This window comes from Mytilus californianus, unplaced genomic scaffold, assembly GCF_021869535.1.
Source record: "Mytilus californianus isolate M0D057914Y unplaced genomic scaffold, xbMytCali1.0.p SCAF_3, whole genome shotgun sequence".
Taxonomy (NCBI): Eukaryota; Metazoa; Mollusca; class Bivalvia; order Mytilida; family Mytilidae; genus Mytilus; species Mytilus californianus.
This window is the reverse complement of record NW_026262679.1, coordinates 102,317,006-102,337,506: the sequence shown is the minus strand read 5'-3', so window position 1 is coordinate 102,337,506 and position 20,501 is coordinate 102,317,006. Positions and strand designations below refer to the sequence as shown.

Sequence of the window (20,501 nt, the reverse complement as noted above, 5' to 3'; positions counted from 1 at the left end):
TATGGGTTTCTAATTTCGGTTTGATTCAATACTAATGTAACCCTTTGGTATCTTTCGCCTCTCTTTTATCATAGTAATTTATCAAATATGATTCCCTCGTAGTTTAAATTGTCAAAAAAATTCTTTAATTTGAAATGCCTTAGCTTACTTATTTTAAGTATTTGTCTGTTTATAGTGTTTCCAGAGACAACTAAAGCAATAATAGATTGTAATTTTGATAATGGTTTGGGCGATTGGCGTAATAAGGCAAGCAGTTGCTTCAATTGGACGATTGGTAACGGTAAAACAGTAGATAAAACTTCTGGTCCGTTAGCAGATCATACCACTGGGTGTAGGTATATTTTCATTGCTGATTTTTTTTTATTATTTACATACTGATAAATAAATTATTATCTTATTTGACACACATATTAATGCAATTTACTCTTATTTACATACGTAACAAGATAACTTTCACCTTGTTAAAGGTGCGTATGAATAGGTGCATGTGTTTGTGTCATTTATCATAGGATGTGGAGCACCGGAAATAAAACAAATAGCTCCGCTTTGTCAAATAAAACTTATATTTTACGTCGGTATAAAATAAATAAAAATCATTAAGAAAAAAACACCAATTCATGCATTTGAATTTCTTGAAAATATTTTCTATGCTGAAAAAATCCAACAAATAAACCATGTATTCAATTTGATAAAAAGAGGAAATACAATTACAATGCCATTTACATATCAAAATTATAATAAGTATCATTGATATTGTATTTGGCAAACCCTTTCGGGATTTTTTACCGTCAATGTTCTTCAACGTCGTACTTTATTTGGACGTTTATTTTTTTTTTTATTCAAGCATCACTGATGAGTCTTTTGTAGACGCAACGCTCGACTGGCGAACAAAATTAGAACCTGGTATCTTTAATTAGTTTCTTTTTAAAACTTTGTAGCGTCCAACGGTTCTTATGCTTTGATATATGGTCGCCGTTCACGTAACTCCTCTTGTTCAGCAGTGATACACAGTTCAAACTTACAAGTTACTGGAAACAACATCCTTTCATTTTGGTATCATATGAATGGAAATGGGATCGGAAGTTTGACTGTTTACTTAGTCAGCAAAGGCACTCGCCAGAGATTATGGCAGAAAACTGGACGCCAGAGTCCAGACTGGTTACTTGCAACCATACCTATAAGAAATGGGTCTTATCAGGTATGATACAACTAATACTATAATGAAGCACGCTAAGTGATAAGATATACTTATATGAGTGACCCAGAAAGATTCAGAACATTATAAAATTAATCAACAATGATAAATAATGAATTATTTCACTTTTGGATCAACAAAATTTGACTGACAGGGTCGAATTGTAGTGATTGATTTTTTCCTGTGAAAATATGATTTGGATGAGGAGAATTTTGAACGTGGATCAAAATGCTATCATAACATGGTACTACATGTATTAAAACCAATGGATTTGTATTTTGATATTTCTCGATAACTCTGTCGGTTACCTTGGATCTCTAGTAGCGCACATTTGGAGTGGAGATGGAAGTTAGTTGAAACCAGATTTTAAACGTTTGCGGATGATATGCAATTCTTAAAAAAGAACAAACAATTATACAAATTGGTTCGAAAAACAAATCGTATATAAATTTTGACGAGAAACGCCAAAATAAATATGGGGACAATGCATTGATGGTGTGAGTTTAAAGGCCTTTGTGTTGCTGAGTATTTAGTTTTTACGCTGTAGAGTTTTACTGAAAGTTGATAGTCTTTTCGTAGTATTTCATTTGCCATGATTTTAGCGGTCTCTCTTCGCCTATAAGTTTGTGATTTTCCCTTTTGATATCTTCCGCCATTTTTCAAAGCAATAACGTCACTCATAAACATAAGATAGGCGCTAAAAATAGAATTGTACAGAATTCGCTATAAACAAATGTGTTTGCATACAGTAAACAAGCTGTTTTATACTATTGTTGAATTATTTATTTCTACATCAAAGGGTTTAATCTATTGCATTAAACAAATTAAGTTTTAACAATTTCTGTATTTAAAGAAACATTTGAATCTTGAACAGGAGTAGGGTAATCTTTTGTCTCATACCTTTCCCCTAAACCCCCTAAATAATTACTACAGATTTAATAGTATTAGTATTTGCAGATAAAATTATCATCCGATATTGCTATCAACAATATGTTGGCACGATTAAACACGTTGACCTGGTCAGTGTGAAAAAAAGGTAAACTGTCTTTATCAAACACTTAAAAGTGCCGATAATAATTCTTGTTTGACGTTTACGCCTTTGGTATGTCAAATTATCAAATATACTGGTTTCGGTCTTGCTTTCAAAAATATGTTTATAAAATTTACAATGGACATTGAGATTTCAAGTGGAAAATAAGTAACTCAAGTAAAATGATTTTTTTAGCAAAGTCTTCATATATTGTCATATAATGAATTTTGATGACCAAATTTGATTTGCTGATAATATCAATGTGGACTATTATTTTTAATGGAATTTTAACATGGGTCTGCTCAAAAAGATGTTGGTCAGACATATATTACTAACTTTTGTATTGGATAAAGTATAGTTTAAAATAACTTAAATTATTTTAAACAAGAGCCATGCTTAATTGTTGTTAATTCAATTTACGAAATAGGAGAATGATGTGTTCGGGTAATATAAATGAGATCCAATAACGTTATTTAAGAATTTGAAGGCCTTCTTGTCGCTGCAAAATATATGATTTAAAAATTACTGTATGATATAGGATTCACAGTACATGTAGTGTAGTAGTGTCTAGAAAATTAATTGCGGTGAAATTAATAAAAAAAAAATCAATTATATATATACAGTTAAATGTAAACAGTAATATCCAGATTCGTTGACTTTATTATGCCCAGTATAATCTAAGAATTATAAATTTATGAATTACCACATGATCGTGTTTTACTCTTGCAATTTAATCTGCAACATACTAAAATAATCATATCGACACTGTTAGAATCAAAAGTCTTTAATTTTTAGTGTCGATATCCTGGCCCATTTGTAACTTGTCAATAAATGTACGACATTGATTTTATTAAGACGACACATATTTTTACAACAACTTTCGTCAGATACGCACGTCCGATACCGCTCATTTGATATTTTGTCCGTTTGTATGGATTTCCCCTTTTCGAATTTGCCATGGAGTTTGGCATGTTTATTATACTTTTGAAAGGCAAAAAAACACAAGCGTTCGGAAGTTTCAAAATCTGAAGGGTCTAAACGGATAATACAAAATTGCCCAGAGTCAGTGATGGTGGAATAAGTAACAACCTTATTTGCAGTACAATTTTACAGTTTTCAACTTCCTGTTAGTGCGTATCGTTAGTTTCTTTTGAATACTTTTATTGATAGACAAGATTGAATCACTTTGAATTAATATGTCGTTTAAAGTTTTGAAAATGCGATGTCGTCAGTTTTTGTGTGTTACCGTGATTTGTCTTATAGATTCATGAAACAAAAACAAATCTACGGAAAATTTACTTGTAACAAGACAAAATGTCCCGATTGTTTCACAGGTATGAATAGGGGAGTGCAATAGTAATTTTACGTAGACCATATGTTATGTATAGGATAAATTGCAGTTCAAAAAGGCGGATAAACTTTCCTGAAAATATGAGCGAACACTGTATAGCGTCCGATGCCATGACACTTTGGGAAAATAACTCTACATATGGTAAAATTTATGAATTACCACATGATCGTGTTTTACTCTTCATTCAATTTAATCTGCAACATACTAAAACTAGTGTACTTAATTAGTTTGAAACGTTTATCATTACTCTACAATCCCCACTTCAGACAGAAGCAACGAATGTCCATCTAGTACCCGTCTTCTATATCAAGAAAGAAATTGAAAAATAAGGGTAAGATCAAGATATATTGTTGATTTTAAATACATAATGTGCTGACAGAGTACGCATTTGAGTTTCTACTAGTACATGTATACTTCTTGCATAGAAAGACCACTACTATTATATAGTAATCAACATATTGGCTTATCTCTAGATAGAACTCGAGGCAACAGCAAAATACCATTATGGGAGCGATCTGGCAGTGGACGATATAACCTTGAGGAAAGGTAAAAAAAAAAAAAATGAGAAAACACAAACATAAAAAAAATGAATAAATAGATTTCGACTAAGTCTGATGGAGACGAAAGGGATAATTAGAATACATACGACGAACAAAAACAACAAAATCATGGGAAAAAAATAAACGATAACTAAACAGACACATTTAGAAACACTACATCAAAATCTAATATTGAGCAACACGAGCCCCTCAAAAACCAGTGGTTGATCTAAGGTGCTCCGGAAGGGTAAGTAGATCCTGTCCCAAATGTTGCACTCGTCTTGCTAATTTTCAATCATATTGTGGTTTATGGGAAATGTTTTCTTCTTTACTTTACCAATCCACACAAACACCATAACTAGTAACTTGTATATCTTTTTTATTAAAATCATGAACGAATAAAAGGAGATGTTTACTTTTGAACTGGCATTTAAAGTATTTTTCTTCAGCACTTCCATCTTTACAACGGACAACATCCCCCTCATCACCGACAACCGTTAAAATAGCAGCACTACCAATTAATTGCAATTTCGAAGGTGGATTGTGTGGATTTAAAACTGATAATAGTAATTTTTCCTCGGCATCATGGATACGAAAAAGTGGAACAGAATCACTTGGGAATTTTACGTTTTTACGTGGTGATAATACAACAGGCTCTGGTAACTACATCTATTTCATCTTTCATTTACCGAATATTCCATTTTTTTATGAACTTGTTTCGTACGATACTGTGTTATCACACTCTAGAAAAAAAAATGATTATCTTTTGAAAAAATGAATTTACACTGAACAAAACATATTAGTGCCTCATGCAACAGTAAACAAAATACATTTATAAAAGATTGTCCGTTTATATAAATTTAGAAATTCTTAAGACATTACGGTTTCAACTCCCTCAAAATTGACCTTAGATGGATTTGGCTATTATTTTTAGGTCCTTTCTTGTCATACACCTTTTCGACTGTTTTGGTTCTTATAAATCTCTGGCTTTCAAATATTGGCTTGGATCGTTCATGATGAAGGTAAATCCAGAAAAGCGCTTCGGACGGATGAAAAATATTGAGTTTTTATTTTTACTTATTAGTACTTTTAGAGCCTTGTATTGAATTTATAAAGTCAACATATTTATTTCGTTTGGTAGATGGATTTTAGATAGAAAATTGGCATTCCTCTGGGAATGAAACGTGCTTCTGTTCTAGATGATCTGTTCCTCTTGTGTTTTATTGTTTGTATCTTTTTTCATCAAACCGGTTGCAACTTTCAAAAAGGTGCTTAGGAATTTTAAATTACTATCAATATCTACATCAACCCTTTCAAATACTCATCGCACAAATTTTTAGGCACTCGAAACTTTGTCGTTTAATTAAAAGTTGTCGAATCTAGTTTCAGTGATATTTTGTGCACTAAAGATGTAAGGTAAATTGTTATTAACATATTTACATCTGAAATACATTTATACATCATTGTGATTAAATACAACTGTTCGTGTCTAATTACATCAGTTCATTTAATGTTATGCTAAAAATTCATTGAAATCTATCTGAATTATAAAAAGCATAATATATCTACAATATGACTTTATTGTAAATACTGAGAAACGAATTATGAGTTAGGAGAAATCTGGTTATCAAACACAACGAAAAAAAATCAGGTACAATGATTGTATATAGATACACGGGTAATCTTTGGTATCAGGTACAACGATTGTTTATAAATACTCAGGATATCTTTGGTATTTTACGTGTATTTTACCGCTATTCACGTAAAACTGGTACTTGTATCATATGTAAAAGGTAAAGCAGTCAACTTTGAAAAAAACCCGTTCAATAATTTATCAAAACATCTTTTGGATCAAGAATGACGTACCACGTTAGCTGCGGAAATGTAGCTCTTTGTTCCTGTGATGATTTTCGAGTTGTGCAGACTATATATATTGTGCAGACTATATACTGAAGAATAGCAATAAAAGCGATGTTCCTTTGCTTTTTTTTTGCTGTACATGTACTGATTTTGTGTCATGGATGGATACCCCATATCTTTTGTTTTTTCTATTATATAGGTAGATCCGTACAATTCCAACTATATCCCCAACGACCATGTGTAGTTAAGCCTTTGCAGCTATTAGCACCTTTACATCTATGAGATTTCAAAACCGATTGTTAATATTTAAAAAATAAATATTTATTATTTCAATTTAAAATCATTGTCATAAGCTTCAATATGCAGGAATGGAAAGAAATAGAGCAGTGTTGTAATTTTAAGGGTTTTCTACATACCCACCTGTTGGAAAATTATGCTCTCATTTCCATTTACTTTTCCATCCCTTTACAGTTTGGACAATAAACATTTTCGAATGCTCAATCCGCACTTTAGATATACTGAAAATCCAAGATCCGCCTCTGTTAATGTTGAAAACCAAGTCATGATAAAATTGGCGAGATTTACGACAAAGAATCTTTTAATTGCACCAAAATGTTATAAATTATTTGTTTTCATACATACTGTTACGGCTTGTTCGAAAAATAATTGTTTTATTGATATTTATTCAAAAGACCATGAATTATGCATGTTTAATTCTAGTATTTATGTCTAAATGGCAGCATCTAAAAATACGGCTTATACATTTCACCGGCCGATTTTAAACCTTACTGAATCTTCCTCTTTTGTGTTTAAATAATATGACTTCATTGTTATTTTTGTATGTTTACAACAAATTGTATTAATTCTCTATCACAATGTTGTAGGTTCATATCTGTCACTGACTATTGCTAACAAGAGAGCTTTGATAGCGGACAGAGCTAGTTTATATATACCGGCAATACGTAGTCAGAAAATGACTTGTTTAACTTTTGCCTATAGTCTTCCAAGCAACACCAGTGGTGTTATACAGATATTTCAGACAGGCACTAATACTGGTACTGCTACTCTTATGAAACAACTGTCGGGCTACCATGGACCTCACTGGAAGTCAACATTTGTTCAATTTTTACCGTCATTTGAACCAATGAAGGTACGTAAAAACATAAGCATATATACACATCTGAATTACTATTATTATTATTACTTTTATTATTATGATGATGATGATGATGATGATGATGATGATGATGATTTCTTTGCAACTATTGATTACTTTATCTTCTAACCGCTGCGATCACCGAACATAACTATAGGCTAAAAGGCAGGTTTGGTATTTTAACATCTATTCTTTCTCCTTATAGTTGTTTTTCGTATCGAAATGGAAGAACATGTATTATTGTACCATATATGAATTGTTATATTCTGTCATCAAAACAAAAAGTTTCTTGAGTCCGAAGCACTTTTCTGAATTTATCTTTATGGATATATAAAAGGTGTGGAGCTTTATGACCCAAACGGACTCAAATGTATTCATTGCATTATTTGTATTATAGGTTGTCATAGAAGGCTATTATTCAGGAGAACCAGGTTGCGTGGTCACTATAGACGATATTCATTTAGTTGAGGGAATATGTAAGTACAATATTTAATTTAAGAAACTAAGTATATAAGTTTTTCGACCATAACGACGTTAAGAAAAAGTAGCAAAAAAGTGTTTGTGAAGAGCTTTTAGTATAGATATGTTTTTCCCTACTTTTTTAAGATCGTGCATATTTTGTGATGACAATGTACAAACGCACAATGTGCATATGTATGTTGTTTTTTTTTAAATCTTCCATGATCAATTTGTCTTATATCAACGAATTAAGTTTCGTAGTTTTAAACACAATAAGGTGTCTCTTTGTATGTATGTTTTTTTTCTCTCTTTTTTTTACCATAAGATATCTTTTGGAGAAGTCGGACCGGAGCATGATTGTGTGCAGTGCCAAAATATAATAACCATAAAAAATGAAAACAACACGTTATAAATTTCATGCGTCGAAGCGCCTTTCTGGATTTACCTTCATCAGGAACGCTCAAAGCCGAATATTTGAAAGCCAAGGATGAATAAGAACCGAAACAGTTGAAGAGCTATATGACAAAAAGGGACCTAAAAATAGCCAAATCCATCTAAGGTCAACTATGCCCGAGTGTCAGAAATTTGAAAGCAATACATATATTAGATACACCTTGAGGGCGTTAGCCCGAACGGATGTATCTAATTTACACCAAGATATTATTATCAATGAGAATGATAGTTTACAATAATTTAGAAAGGGGATCTTTCGGTGATTTGATCATATGTAATTGAAAAGCATGTTAAATGCAGGTTATCCATTTTGTTTTATCGACATATTGATATAAAATAAGTTTTAGTACCGATAAAGACAATATTCAAAAATCTTACTTCAATGTTTAATTGATAACCATTAAGAACAAATCAATTCAGAATACCAATACATCTTCATGAAATGTGTCGTCATTGATCTTTAAAGGAGACTGTGTGTTGAATTGTAGCTGCCTTTTTTTCTTGTTGTTTTAAAATCATATACTCAATATCTCAGTTTACTCATATGCATATGTTTTAAATGAAATAGTTTCAAATATTTAAGGACAATACTGAAATAACATACACATGCAAATATATTTACATTTAGGTGACGGATACGCCAAAAGTACAACAAGAGCAGCGACTACTATCACGAGACCGACAACAAAAACTTCATCTGCAATGTTCTTCAACAAAACTTCGTCCTGTCAATCAGAATATTTTGGTTTATTAAGTGCATTATCATGTGACTTTACAAGTGATTTTTGTAATTATACTACGATAGATTCTCCTGTGCATTGGCAAAGGAAGAAAGGAGCAGGGGGCAATAGTTGGTTAGCAAAAATTCCGGAAAGGAAAAATACATTATCAGGTACTTTACTATTAACTAAGGACATAGATACAAAATTTGCTGTTACTAGACTTTTCCCCTAATTTTAATTGAATTTATCTCAGAGGACTTAAAGAAGTCGTCAGAACAAGTATTTCTAACGTCAAATTAATTCTTCTGTTATTCCATATGATTGTAAACAAATTGGATTGCGTGAATGAAATAAAATAAATTATAAAAATAGCAATTTTAAGTCTAAGATGAGATATTAAATATATGTATATCCTTTGAAAATACGGAAACCATCAAAACTAACATGTTGCAGTCATTTCTAGTTTTGAAATTTTGAATATTTTGCCAAAACCACGGTTCATGATTTTTAGGACAAAATTGATCAGACACGGTTTTCGTTGATGAAAGTAAATTTTTGTTTTGTTCTCAACGATGTAAATTATTTCAAAACTGTTGGTTTCGAGTGTATCTGTAGTTTATTTCAAATGCACTTGTCCAGAACGCTAAAATTGGTATTATACGTTAGTTTATTAACTACAAATAGTAAGTTATGTCGATAAGTAGAGGGCATTCTCTTTTCCTGACAAACTTAATCTCAAAATGCTGAATCTAACGACAAGTTCACAATATACCGTGTTTAATTGCACAATGCAAAATGTAATTAAAAGTTACCAGTTTATTCCTTAGATGAATATACAAATCCATTGAAAATGACATGATTAAAATTTTTTTACCATAATAATAACGAAAACATTGCTGATTTTATTACTTTATTTTTCTACTAAAGCCTGCTTCAATTTCAGGTGAGATTAAATGTTTTTAAAGTATCTAAATTTCAATGAGCAATGGCTTTATATTCTAAAATTTCAGAATCAAGAAATTCTAATCAAATCATTTCAAAGGCCAATTGACATATGATGTCGAAGAGCATAAAATAACCGAAAATTCTGAAAAGTTGTGCCTCAAAATAAAGTACGGTATGTCTATTCAATTTGGAGTCATACATTTATATTTCTTTTGTATCGTTTTTTTTAGTCTAGATGCTGGTTTTAACTAGTAATCTTTTAAAATGTTATCTGTATGTCAGTTTAATGTCAGTGGTATGAAATGTCTGATAATGTAAGATGTATCCTTGTAATGATTTTTTATTTAACTTCTTTGATAATTTCTATAGGTTTTTATCTTACTTTGAATGTGTCGACATACTTAGTACGACATGGTGATGGAATACTCAAAACCCCAGAAATAAATATTGCCTCAGTATGTTTAGAATTTTTGTACAGTCTGCCAGGAACATCTTCAGGTATCAAAGTTGAAATAGAAACTTCTTTGGGACATGTTAAGACAATCTGGCAGAAAAGTGGAAGTATTAACTCTGGTAAATGGAGTACAAAAGCATTGGTTATCAACAGCCTTGACAGATATAAGGCAAGTACTAACTGTAAACAATTTTATTTTATAAAATGAGATGGTACTGATATTTTTACAACACATACTGATTTATCTTCCTAATCATAAATAAATCACTTATTTGTCAGGTTATCTGAAAGATGTGTTGTTTATGGTTATTTGTCTATTTTTCTTGTATTTTATGGGAGAAGTCGGGTGTTGGTGTTTTTTCTGGTCTGTTATACTGTTTGTTTTGGTAATTCCTATATACTTATCTTATCATTGTGAGTTCAGTCGATTCCTTATTGATTTAAAACCTTATTGTTTTTGTTCATACGTGATCTTACAATACTTATATTGATGTAGGTATGATAGATTCATTTTCACTAAATATTTTTCCGGTATGGATAATGCACTAAGATCTAGAAAAACATAAAAAGTAGATAAACCCAAGACAATAATAACAACCAAAATTTGTTAAATAAATATCCCTACTTACAACTGTATTATGATTTTTACAAAATAAAACGCTTACCCTACATATATATATCTTTATACAAGGATGTTGTAAAAAGTTTTCTTGTTTTGGTATACAACGTATAAAATGCATTTAACTTTCACCTTTTTTTTTATAGATTTTATTTTCAGCATACAAGAGTTCATCACTGTCTTATGTTGGCATTGACGACATCCACATTTATGGAAAATCAGAAAGTAAGTCGAAAATAATTTAAAAAACAAAACAGAGAACATGTATTTACGAGTGAATTGTTAAGGTCCACATTGTTCCGATATCATTTCTTAAGATATTATTAGTATCATTATTTCGTTTCCATTGTGAGAAATTTAGCGACATATGGAAAAAATGTTACGCATGAGGTATAAGTTAACCACATACTTTCATGCAGCTATCCCGTCATTCCGTACTATTCAGCTTCCCTCAGCTATCACTTCGAACACCGAATTCAACTCTTAACTGCTCTTAGACAGACAAATACAAAATCCTTGCTGAATCTTTAGCATCAGAACATTGCAGGCCTGATATGATTTTACTACTTTTAAAAGAACAGTTTGTCTGAAATTAAAATTGAATGCAAAAATTAAAAAAAGCAATAATACATCAAGAGTCTTTTTACAAGAAAGGTGTGTCCCTCATATTTTAATCTAATAAGTATAGGTTGTTAATCTTTTGACTCAAAAGTATGATCAAAATCTCATTTTTAATTTCTGTTTTGTGTATGCTGTATAATAAAATCTTGAGTTCTGTTACACTGATGAAATGATTTTACACAAATTGAATTGTTCAATTTCATAAATGCATTCTAGATTTAGTTTAATTTAACGAAAGTCCATTGTCAATTGTAACAGCAATGCTTTCGAACAAGGAAAATAAGGGATCATTTGCTTTCCATTTTGTTGAAACTAACAATAAAACAAAGTTCTACAATTTAAAAATTAAAGTATATACTTTTCATTGGCATTATAAAATTCCAATATGCAATGCTATGAAGTACCAACCATATGTTCAATATCTTACATCGGTAAACATTAAAATGCCTATTCGAAAAAGTAGTTATTAAACACTATTCAAATGTTAATCAGAGAAGACTTGACAGTGGGAATCCAAAAACTGCTTATTTGCAAACACTTTTAGTTTTAGAAAGCATGAGCATGTGATAGTTCTAGATTCTATCGTATTAACGAAAAGCGTTTACCAAGCTTATTATTGTCGACGTTTGAAAAGTTAATTTTATCTCTGCTTATGGGTCTTATTCTATTAAATATCAAGGGTGTCACTAGTGTAGAAGTCAGTGATAACATGAAATGTCATTAATGTGGTCATTTTCTGTAAACATATTGTTCATAAAATTTCGAATCACTAAGGTGTTTTACCACAGGCATATATGGCCTTATCTAGATTTGGCACATCGTTTTCTTCATTTTTAATACCCTTTAACTTCACTATTGAGTTGGCCTGTCAACTGTTTTTTATTCGATTGCGACTGTCGAGTCTTATACAATCGGAACGAGCGTTTGGCTTAGTAAATTATAAGCATGGTATCTGTGATTAGTTTCTATTCTTGAATTTCTGAAAGAAAAAGGTTATATGTCGGTGATTTTTTCCGATGTGAATTCTTAATGAAAGAATATTTAAACGTATGCGAAATATAAATTATATATGGCGATAAACAAAATTTCTCTACCACATGTGCATGTGCATTTCCTAAACTAGTGCTCATGTTAGTAGTCGTTGGTCACATGTTTTTCTCCTCCTGGCAGATCTTTGATCTTCTGTGTCTTACTTGTATTCACATATAATATAAATGCAACCATTTACGTTTACATTTGCTTGGTTCAAGTAAACAGTAATATGGCGAAAAATGAAAATAAAAACTAATTGGCTTTGTACCAGCGTTCAGTAACTGGTTGTACTCTCAAATCTGTATTATGTGTCTGTAGTGTATCTGTAAGTTGTATTTTTTGTGCTTTGTGTCAATCTGATGAGTCAAGCCTTTTTTATATATATTTGATAATATGTTCTTATGTTGTGTCATTACACCACTATCCCAGGTAAGGGGAGTGTTGGACGCCCGGCAACATCTTAAATCCCGCCACATTTTAAATGACATTCAGTGATTACCGTGTTGCTGGATTTTATATTTGTTTTTCGTTTATTGTTTAGTACACCAATTAGACCGTTAGTACCTTGTTTGCATTGTTTTATATTTGCAATTCCGGAACCTTTTATTGCTTCTTATACGGTATGGGTTTTGCTTATTGTTGAAACTTCTACGTTATCTGGGTTCACGCATCAGGTTCTGTCGGGACAACTGATTCTATAAAAAAAATTTCTTTAGCTACAGCAACATATACAGGATTTTAGTTCTGTCCACATGTTTCTGATTCAGTGGTTTTTTCACATGTTTATGTTTTTCTTATACGTGTATTATCCTCTAGTATTTGAGTTGTTTACCTAGAACTTGACTTGGTATCGTATCTTCTATCTATAATACACATTGTGCAGGTTACATTTGTTGACGAAACGCGCATCTGGCGTACGAAAATTAAGCCAGATATCTATGATGAGTTTATTTAAAACCATTGGCTCGATGCCACTGCTGTTGGAGATTTCCACCCCAATGCTATCTCCATCCCAGTAATCAGCACGTTTTTGTTGAATTATTATTGATATGGGCATAAACATAAATCAACTGTTTACAAAACTTTGAATTTTTCGCAATACTAAAGATTTTCAACCCTATGAAAAGATTACTTTAGCTGTATTTGGAAAAATTTTCGGAATTTTTGTCGATTGCTACTTTTTTTTTAATGATTCTGATTTTGGGTCCTAAATGCTTTTCTACATCGTAATTAATTTGTTTTTTTTTTAACTTTTTGGATTCAAACTAATGAGTCTTTTGTAGACGAAACGCGCGTCTGGTTTACAAAATTTTAATCCTGGTATATATGATGAGTTTATTCATTATTCAACATTATCTATTTCAGCATTCACATCAAATTCTGCCGGCGCTACTGCATTTGTTACAAACCTTACTACACCTAAAACCAAAATTACAGGTTGGATAAAAACATCAAGATTAAAAACTACTATTACTCATGCAACAAAACCAATTACAGAAAAATCGACCGAACAGATGCTGGTACAAACAACTGTACAGCAGATGCAAATCTCGACAAATTGGAACCTTACCGGAAAATATGCTTCGTCCAACGAACCTCAATTTTCATCAGTGTCAATGCCAAGTAAGAATGTAATACAAGATATTAAAGATAACTTATTTTTTTCTAAACATGACAGTTAAAATGTTTGAAAAGCAAGTAAAAAAAAACCCATAAATTTCCAAGGAGATTAAAGCGACATAATCTGATGCTAACTGTTCAAGCACATAGTTAAAGGAGCACAGACCGTGTCATTCAAATGATATGTCTAGTATGTGTATGACTTGTGTATGTTATTTTATTAATGAAAAGAAATAGCACGAATGGTCATTGGATAAATCAAAAAGAATTGTATTAAATCATGTAACGAATATATGAAGACAGAAATAATTGCAAATGATAGTACAAGGCGACAAAGTTTCAATAAAAATGGCGCTAGTCATACAGAAAGTCAAACTGTAATTAAGTCACCTGCTTGTAACACATGCATGTATATGTTTTAATAGGCAATAACAAGTACAATGATTACTATGAGGCAGAGATTTGGAGCACTAAAGTAATGTTTTTTTTGTGAAAAGTTTTGTGGACTATTGTCTGTCTTATCGTTGTTTTTCTGTTGACAATGGTGGTGTCTGCCATTCTTCGAATTATTATTTTGATTGCCTACTTAATATTTCTTACTTTTTCAATCCGACAAGTTCTTATATTATTCCCAATAAAATCATCTTGAGTACTCAGTCACAGTACATTCTTACTTTCAGTTAGCAGCATGTTTTATAATTAAATGTTATAAACTAACACGAAAATTCAATTAATAAATTGAATTAAGACAGATTTTGGATTTTCAAAGCATTTAAACTTTATCGTATGAGTATGGCATATGTACAATAAAGAAAAAATCCTAAAACAATTAACTTGTAAATCGCAAAATTTAACCTGCTCAAATAGACTGCTTACACATTTCAGACGATGCATAAAACTGTTCATCAAGTAAATTAACACAATAAATGCAAATGAGTAGTCTTATATCTACTAACAGGTAGATTTAATTCAGTTACCAAAAAAAAAGACAAGCCCTTTCTCCTCCCTAATCTAAATGAGCAAATTCAGAATCGTAAAAGACAAACAAAAACCATCTTATCATTATGATTCTTTGAAAGGCTTTATTCATATAGGACCGTAAGGCTCCATTACAGTGACATTGGTTTTCTTTTTGGTCTTCTGCGAGTCAAAATAGTTCTCATTAGTGGTTTTATCATTGTTGGTCCGAACACTGCCGTTTTATGTTCTTTTTTATGTTCGATTCGAATATTCCTATCCGGCCTTCGATATATTTACGTGCATTGCAATTGGATCTTTTAAATTATATAATAATTATTTAATTACAAATGTATAAACATTAATTTTATTTCAGTTACTACATCAAGTTCTGTTAGCACTACTGCATTTGTAACAAAGCCAACTACTCATATAGCCATGATGACATCAAGATTCAAAATTCTCAATACTGATCACACAACAGAACCAGGAACAGAAATATCAACCAAACATAGTGTACAGCAGACTCATATGTCAACAAAGTGGAACTTTACCAATCAATCCTCTGCATCCACTGAACATTCAATTTCACCGTCTAAATCATTCACAATATCAAGCAAAATTGTGACGAAGAAGAAACCCACAGTGGAATTCAAGAAAACTTCTCAATTTAAATTTGATATTAAATATACAAACCAACGAACTACATCGAATATAAAACAAATTACAAAGAATACACTGAGTACCAAAAAGACTGAAGCAACAAAAGCGGACGCCAGCAAATCTAAACACATAAGTAAAGGAGCTCAGGCAGGCATTGGGGTGACTGTATCTGTTGTAGGGGTAGGGCTTGTCTTGATTTTACTTTTCTTAATGAAAAAGAAAGTTAAAACAATAGGTATAATTGATAAAACAAATGAAAAGGACGTCCAAAAAAGTAACAATGACAAACAACCAGTTTTGTTGAAAATGGAAGTACTACCGAAAAGTAGTGTTGGTCATAGTGACAACATGCACTAACGTGCAATGCCTCGACAACCTTGTAAGAGTCAAAGAATAAATACAATAATTGTGAAATCCGTCCAAAAAGTGTTTGGTTATCAACAACGTGGACATGATTGGTAGATAGTTAAATAGTAGCAGTTGTATTCTTTGAGTGTTATGCAACCTAACATGACGTTTTCAATATAGGTATACTGACTAAGGCGTTGTGATATACTGACCGCAAAAATCACAGGATAATTGTGGTCATATATAATGCTTAAAAAAGAAATCTTGATATATGACGTACATTATGTATAGAAGAGAAGTCGAATATTTTTGAGAAATTTCTTTTGAGTATAAATTTAAAACATATTTTAACGCCTAAGGTTTAATAGATGTACAAATATTAACTGTTTAAAAGCGAATAATAAAAAACAATTTAACCATTATATAAGTGTTCCATTTTGATTTGTGATTCTTTTAAATTAATCTAGAGTGTATGTAAAATATAGAGTCAGGATGTATGCTTAAACTGATAATGAGACATTTGTTCATCAGAACTAACCGGACGAACAAGTTTATAGAGAACAATACTAGGCCTAACATTTTTTTTTAAATACCCATTCCGCAATGTCAGCATTACAATTGGCATGGTATCCTAAATTGTTAAACTAGATGACTAATGGCTTAATGTAGGCCAAAAGGATGAATTAGAATGCAAACACACTTGAATGAAAGGAAAATACCTTAGACTCCATGCTTTTTTTGGCAGGTACATAAATTGTAGAATGGGATCACAAGATATTTTTTTAAACAATCAACTCTTCCTTTTAGCTAGTACAGTGATAATAAACGAAACAATAAACTAATAATGTAAAATAAAAATTAGCTAAACTAATTATATTTGTACTCAGAACAACCCAACTTACAGAAATAAATCTACAACCGACCAAAGATTCTCGCCGGTACTGAAATCTAGATTAAACACTTTAAAACGTTCGACTGATAAACAGATCGCAGATAGTGGGGCAAATTTTTTCTCACAAAAGTAGTTTGATCATGTTACATGATGGGTTGTACTATTTCAGATTTCGTGGTTGCTGCTGTCGTTATGGTTCTGGCTCTTTGAATATTTGTTGACTTTTAGTTGTCTCTACTAAATAAATTGAAAAATAGATGTCATAGACATAGCGCTATTAATTAGCTTGCTGTACAGAGTTGGTATGCTTCATAAATTAAGAAATACACTTAATATACTGTTAAAGTTATATTGTAGCCTCATGATTAAATACCTACATTTATCTTTTCGGATATAACCCGACTGACATTAATGTTAGATCAATAACTGTGCGTCCTAGTATATTTGTAGTCAAATATAACTAGCAAGTAGTAAAATGCGAGTTGTAATTTTGGCAATATTAATCTATTGCAGTTTTCGAATGAATTAAAATGAAACATCCTATTCATTTGTGAATTATGGTAATATTTTATGCTGTTTTTATTGACAGTGTTTCTGAAATTTATTTAAAATTTTCTTAAATAATGTAATCGCAATTATCATGATTATAGACTTAATCTCAAAGATTTTTTATACAGTTATCAACACTTATTGATTGAAGTATTCATGACAACAAAGCGATAAAAAATAGTTTAAACATCAATTTGATAAATTATATTTACACATACTTTAGGTAATATTGAATCTTAAATTATGCAGACTATTTTCGTATTTTCTAAATATTTTTAGGGGTTGCTTCAATTTGAACTATGGTAATACTTCAACATTGTTATCATTCTATGAAAATGCGTTAAATTGTATATGTAGTATTGTAAAAATAATTTATTTATACATGATTTTGTCAATTAAAGTGTGTTCGTTTCTAGCTGCTTTTCATGCAGATTAAATTCAGATATATAAATATATCAGAAAAAGCAGTTTCAGTTTGTATTGTTATTGTGGTTTTACGTTTGTTTTCAGTGTCTCTTGTGCTTTTAATTTGTACTATTTTAATTCTCGCTTAGTCACATGTTTATATGCCTATTTCTAAGTCAGAAATTCTCGACAATGCTGTTTACAGGCATGTCTCAATGTCATTTTCCTTAAAGGGGTTTTGTGTTGAGGGTAGATTTTTAATAGTCACCATTTTCTACACTAGGGGGAATAATAGCCTGATAATTGTTTGGACACTATCTATAGTTAAAGTAAAATAACAAAAATACCGAACTCCATGGAAAATTTAAATCGGAAAGTCCCTTATCAAATGGCAAAATCAAAAGCTCAAACACATCAAACGAATGGAAAACAACTGTCATATTCCTGACTTGGTACAGGCATGTCCTTATGTAGAAAATGGTGGATTAAACCTGGTTTTATAGCTAGCTAAACCTCTCACTTGTATGACAGTCGCATAAAATTCCATTATATTGACAACAATGTGTAAACAAAACAAACAGACATGATAAGTAAAAATGTCAAAAATAGGGATACAGTAGTCAACATTGTGTTATAATCTTAATCATTATAAAAACCAACAAATATGTCAACAAAGAAAAACAGAATGGCTTAAAGACAAAGCACTTAAGCAAACATGAAAGACAAGAACACAAAAAAAAAAACACAATGGCGGTATGCATAAGTACTGAATCACGCCAAAGGATATTACCAAAGACTATGGACTAAACAGTAAAGGTTGATAATTTACAAAGACAAATAAAAGAACACTATAACACGTAATTATGATGAAATACAACGTCAGTACCTAGAATCTATACTTCAAGACCATCATGTATTATTTGTGAAGTTGATACGGAATATTTATCAACAAGGTCTTGGTACCTTCCGATGAACAATTTTAGAAAAAGGACGAGACGTTCTTTGACATAACCCTGGTTCATCAACCTAGGCCAGATTTTGAATTCCAGTTTTCGTTTTATTTCTTGTCTCATTGCGGTATGGTATGTTCAACATTTCTCTATTCATTCAATATATAAAAAGGGCGATCGATTGTAAATACAAGTTAGGGGTTATATGACCAAAATGCACATAAAAAGAATAGCCAAATTCATGTATGGTCAACTTTGCATTAGTGAATTGAAACCTTAGTTTGAGATTTCCATATTTCATCAACATGAGTTTTAGATTGTATGTAATAAATCGTGTCAGTACCGAAGCACTGACTACTGAGCTGATTATACTATCTGAGACTAACAGTCCACCATTAGTGGTATCAACCCAGTTAGAACTGTAAATGAAAAAAAAACATGTTAAACATTTCGTGTGTCGAAACTTTTTTTGGATTTACGTTTATAAAGAACACTCAAACCTAAACATTTAAAGGTCGTGCGTGCTTACTAACTGAGATATGGAAACGCCATACGATTGGTATTTTACTGCTGATCAATTAGAATTTGAAATCATCACGTTTGACATTAAAAAAAAAATTGAAGTCTTCAATCGCTGCTTATATTGGGAAAATGAATAAGATATGAAGCAGACCTTTTATTATCGAAAGTAAAAGGTCGAAAGTATCCTTTATCTGAAGTTTCTTTGAGATATGAGATGCAAGGACTCACTGAAATATGGGTTATTAAATGACAGTAAATCATCAATCTATATATATTTAAAAATAAGTCACTGAAATGATTATAATTATATTACACATATTGACTGGACATGTCGTTGTGAATCGATTTATGAAGTGATTTTATGTTCTCTTTAAGTGATTTGGTTTTGTACTCAAAGATAAATACATCTTCTTAATTTCCAATATGTTCATTTAATGAGCAATAAAATCTAACCAATTTAAAGTCCATTATTTTTTCAAACAGCCACACACTAAACTTTGGAAAACAAAATACATAAAAAACGCTTTTTTACTAGTTATAAAATATGCAAGAGGGACGAAAGATACCAGAGGGACAGTCAAACTCATAGATCGAAAACAAACTGACAACGCCATGGCCAAAAATAAAAAGACAAATAGACAAATAATAGTACAGATGACACAACATAGAAAACTAAAGACTGGGGGTTATCTCGGATGCTCCGGAAGGGTAAGCAGATCCTGCTCCACATGTGGCACCCGTCGTGTTGCTTATGTTATTACAAATCCGGTAAATAGTCTAATTCGGTAGGTCACATTCGTGAAAAGGGAAGGGTATTGTAGTTACGACATAAGGAACATGTCCGATATCATCTGTGAAACGGTTATTCCATAACGGCAAAGAAGTATCTGAACTTGAACTGATATATCTCTGAATTAAAAAATACTGCTTTTTTAATATTTAGCTATCGGCAATTTTACTATTTCTACGAAGTTGTGCTTGCTGTAAATAAATTCGTATTCACTTAGTAACTTTCGGGAAATTCAATATATTGGACATAGCACAAGTAAAATAAAAACAAACTATACGTTTAAGGCAAATTTCAATCTGTGATTAATGTACATACATATTTTGTTTCTGCATTATTCTCTAGTTTCTTTTTTTACAAAAGTTGCTTTGT

General features: G+C 31.3%; 1 protein-coding gene across 1 annotated transcript in view; it reads left to right on the top strand.

Annotated features, from left to right (window-relative positions):
- Positions 1 to 16,573, top strand: part of LOC127733701 (MAM and LDL-receptor class A domain-containing protein 1-like) — a 35,680-nt gene extending 19,107 nt beyond the window's left edge. The window contains exons 4-8 of the mRNA XM_052243014.1: positions 1,002 to 1,198; positions 4,050 to 4,122; positions 4,565 to 4,774; positions 6,860 to 7,030; positions 15,390 to 16,573. Coding sequence (XP_052098974.1) covers positions 1,002 to 1,198; positions 4,050 to 4,122; positions 4,565 to 4,774; positions 6,860 to 7,030; positions 15,390 to 16,033 — 1,295 coding nt within the window. The 3' untranslated portion in view covers positions 16,034 to 16,573. The remainder of the gene's footprint in view (positions 1 to 1,001; positions 1,199 to 4,049; positions 4,123 to 4,564; positions 4,775 to 6,859; positions 7,031 to 15,389) is intronic.
- The last annotated feature ends 3,928 nt before the right edge of the window (positions 16,574 to 20,501 follow it).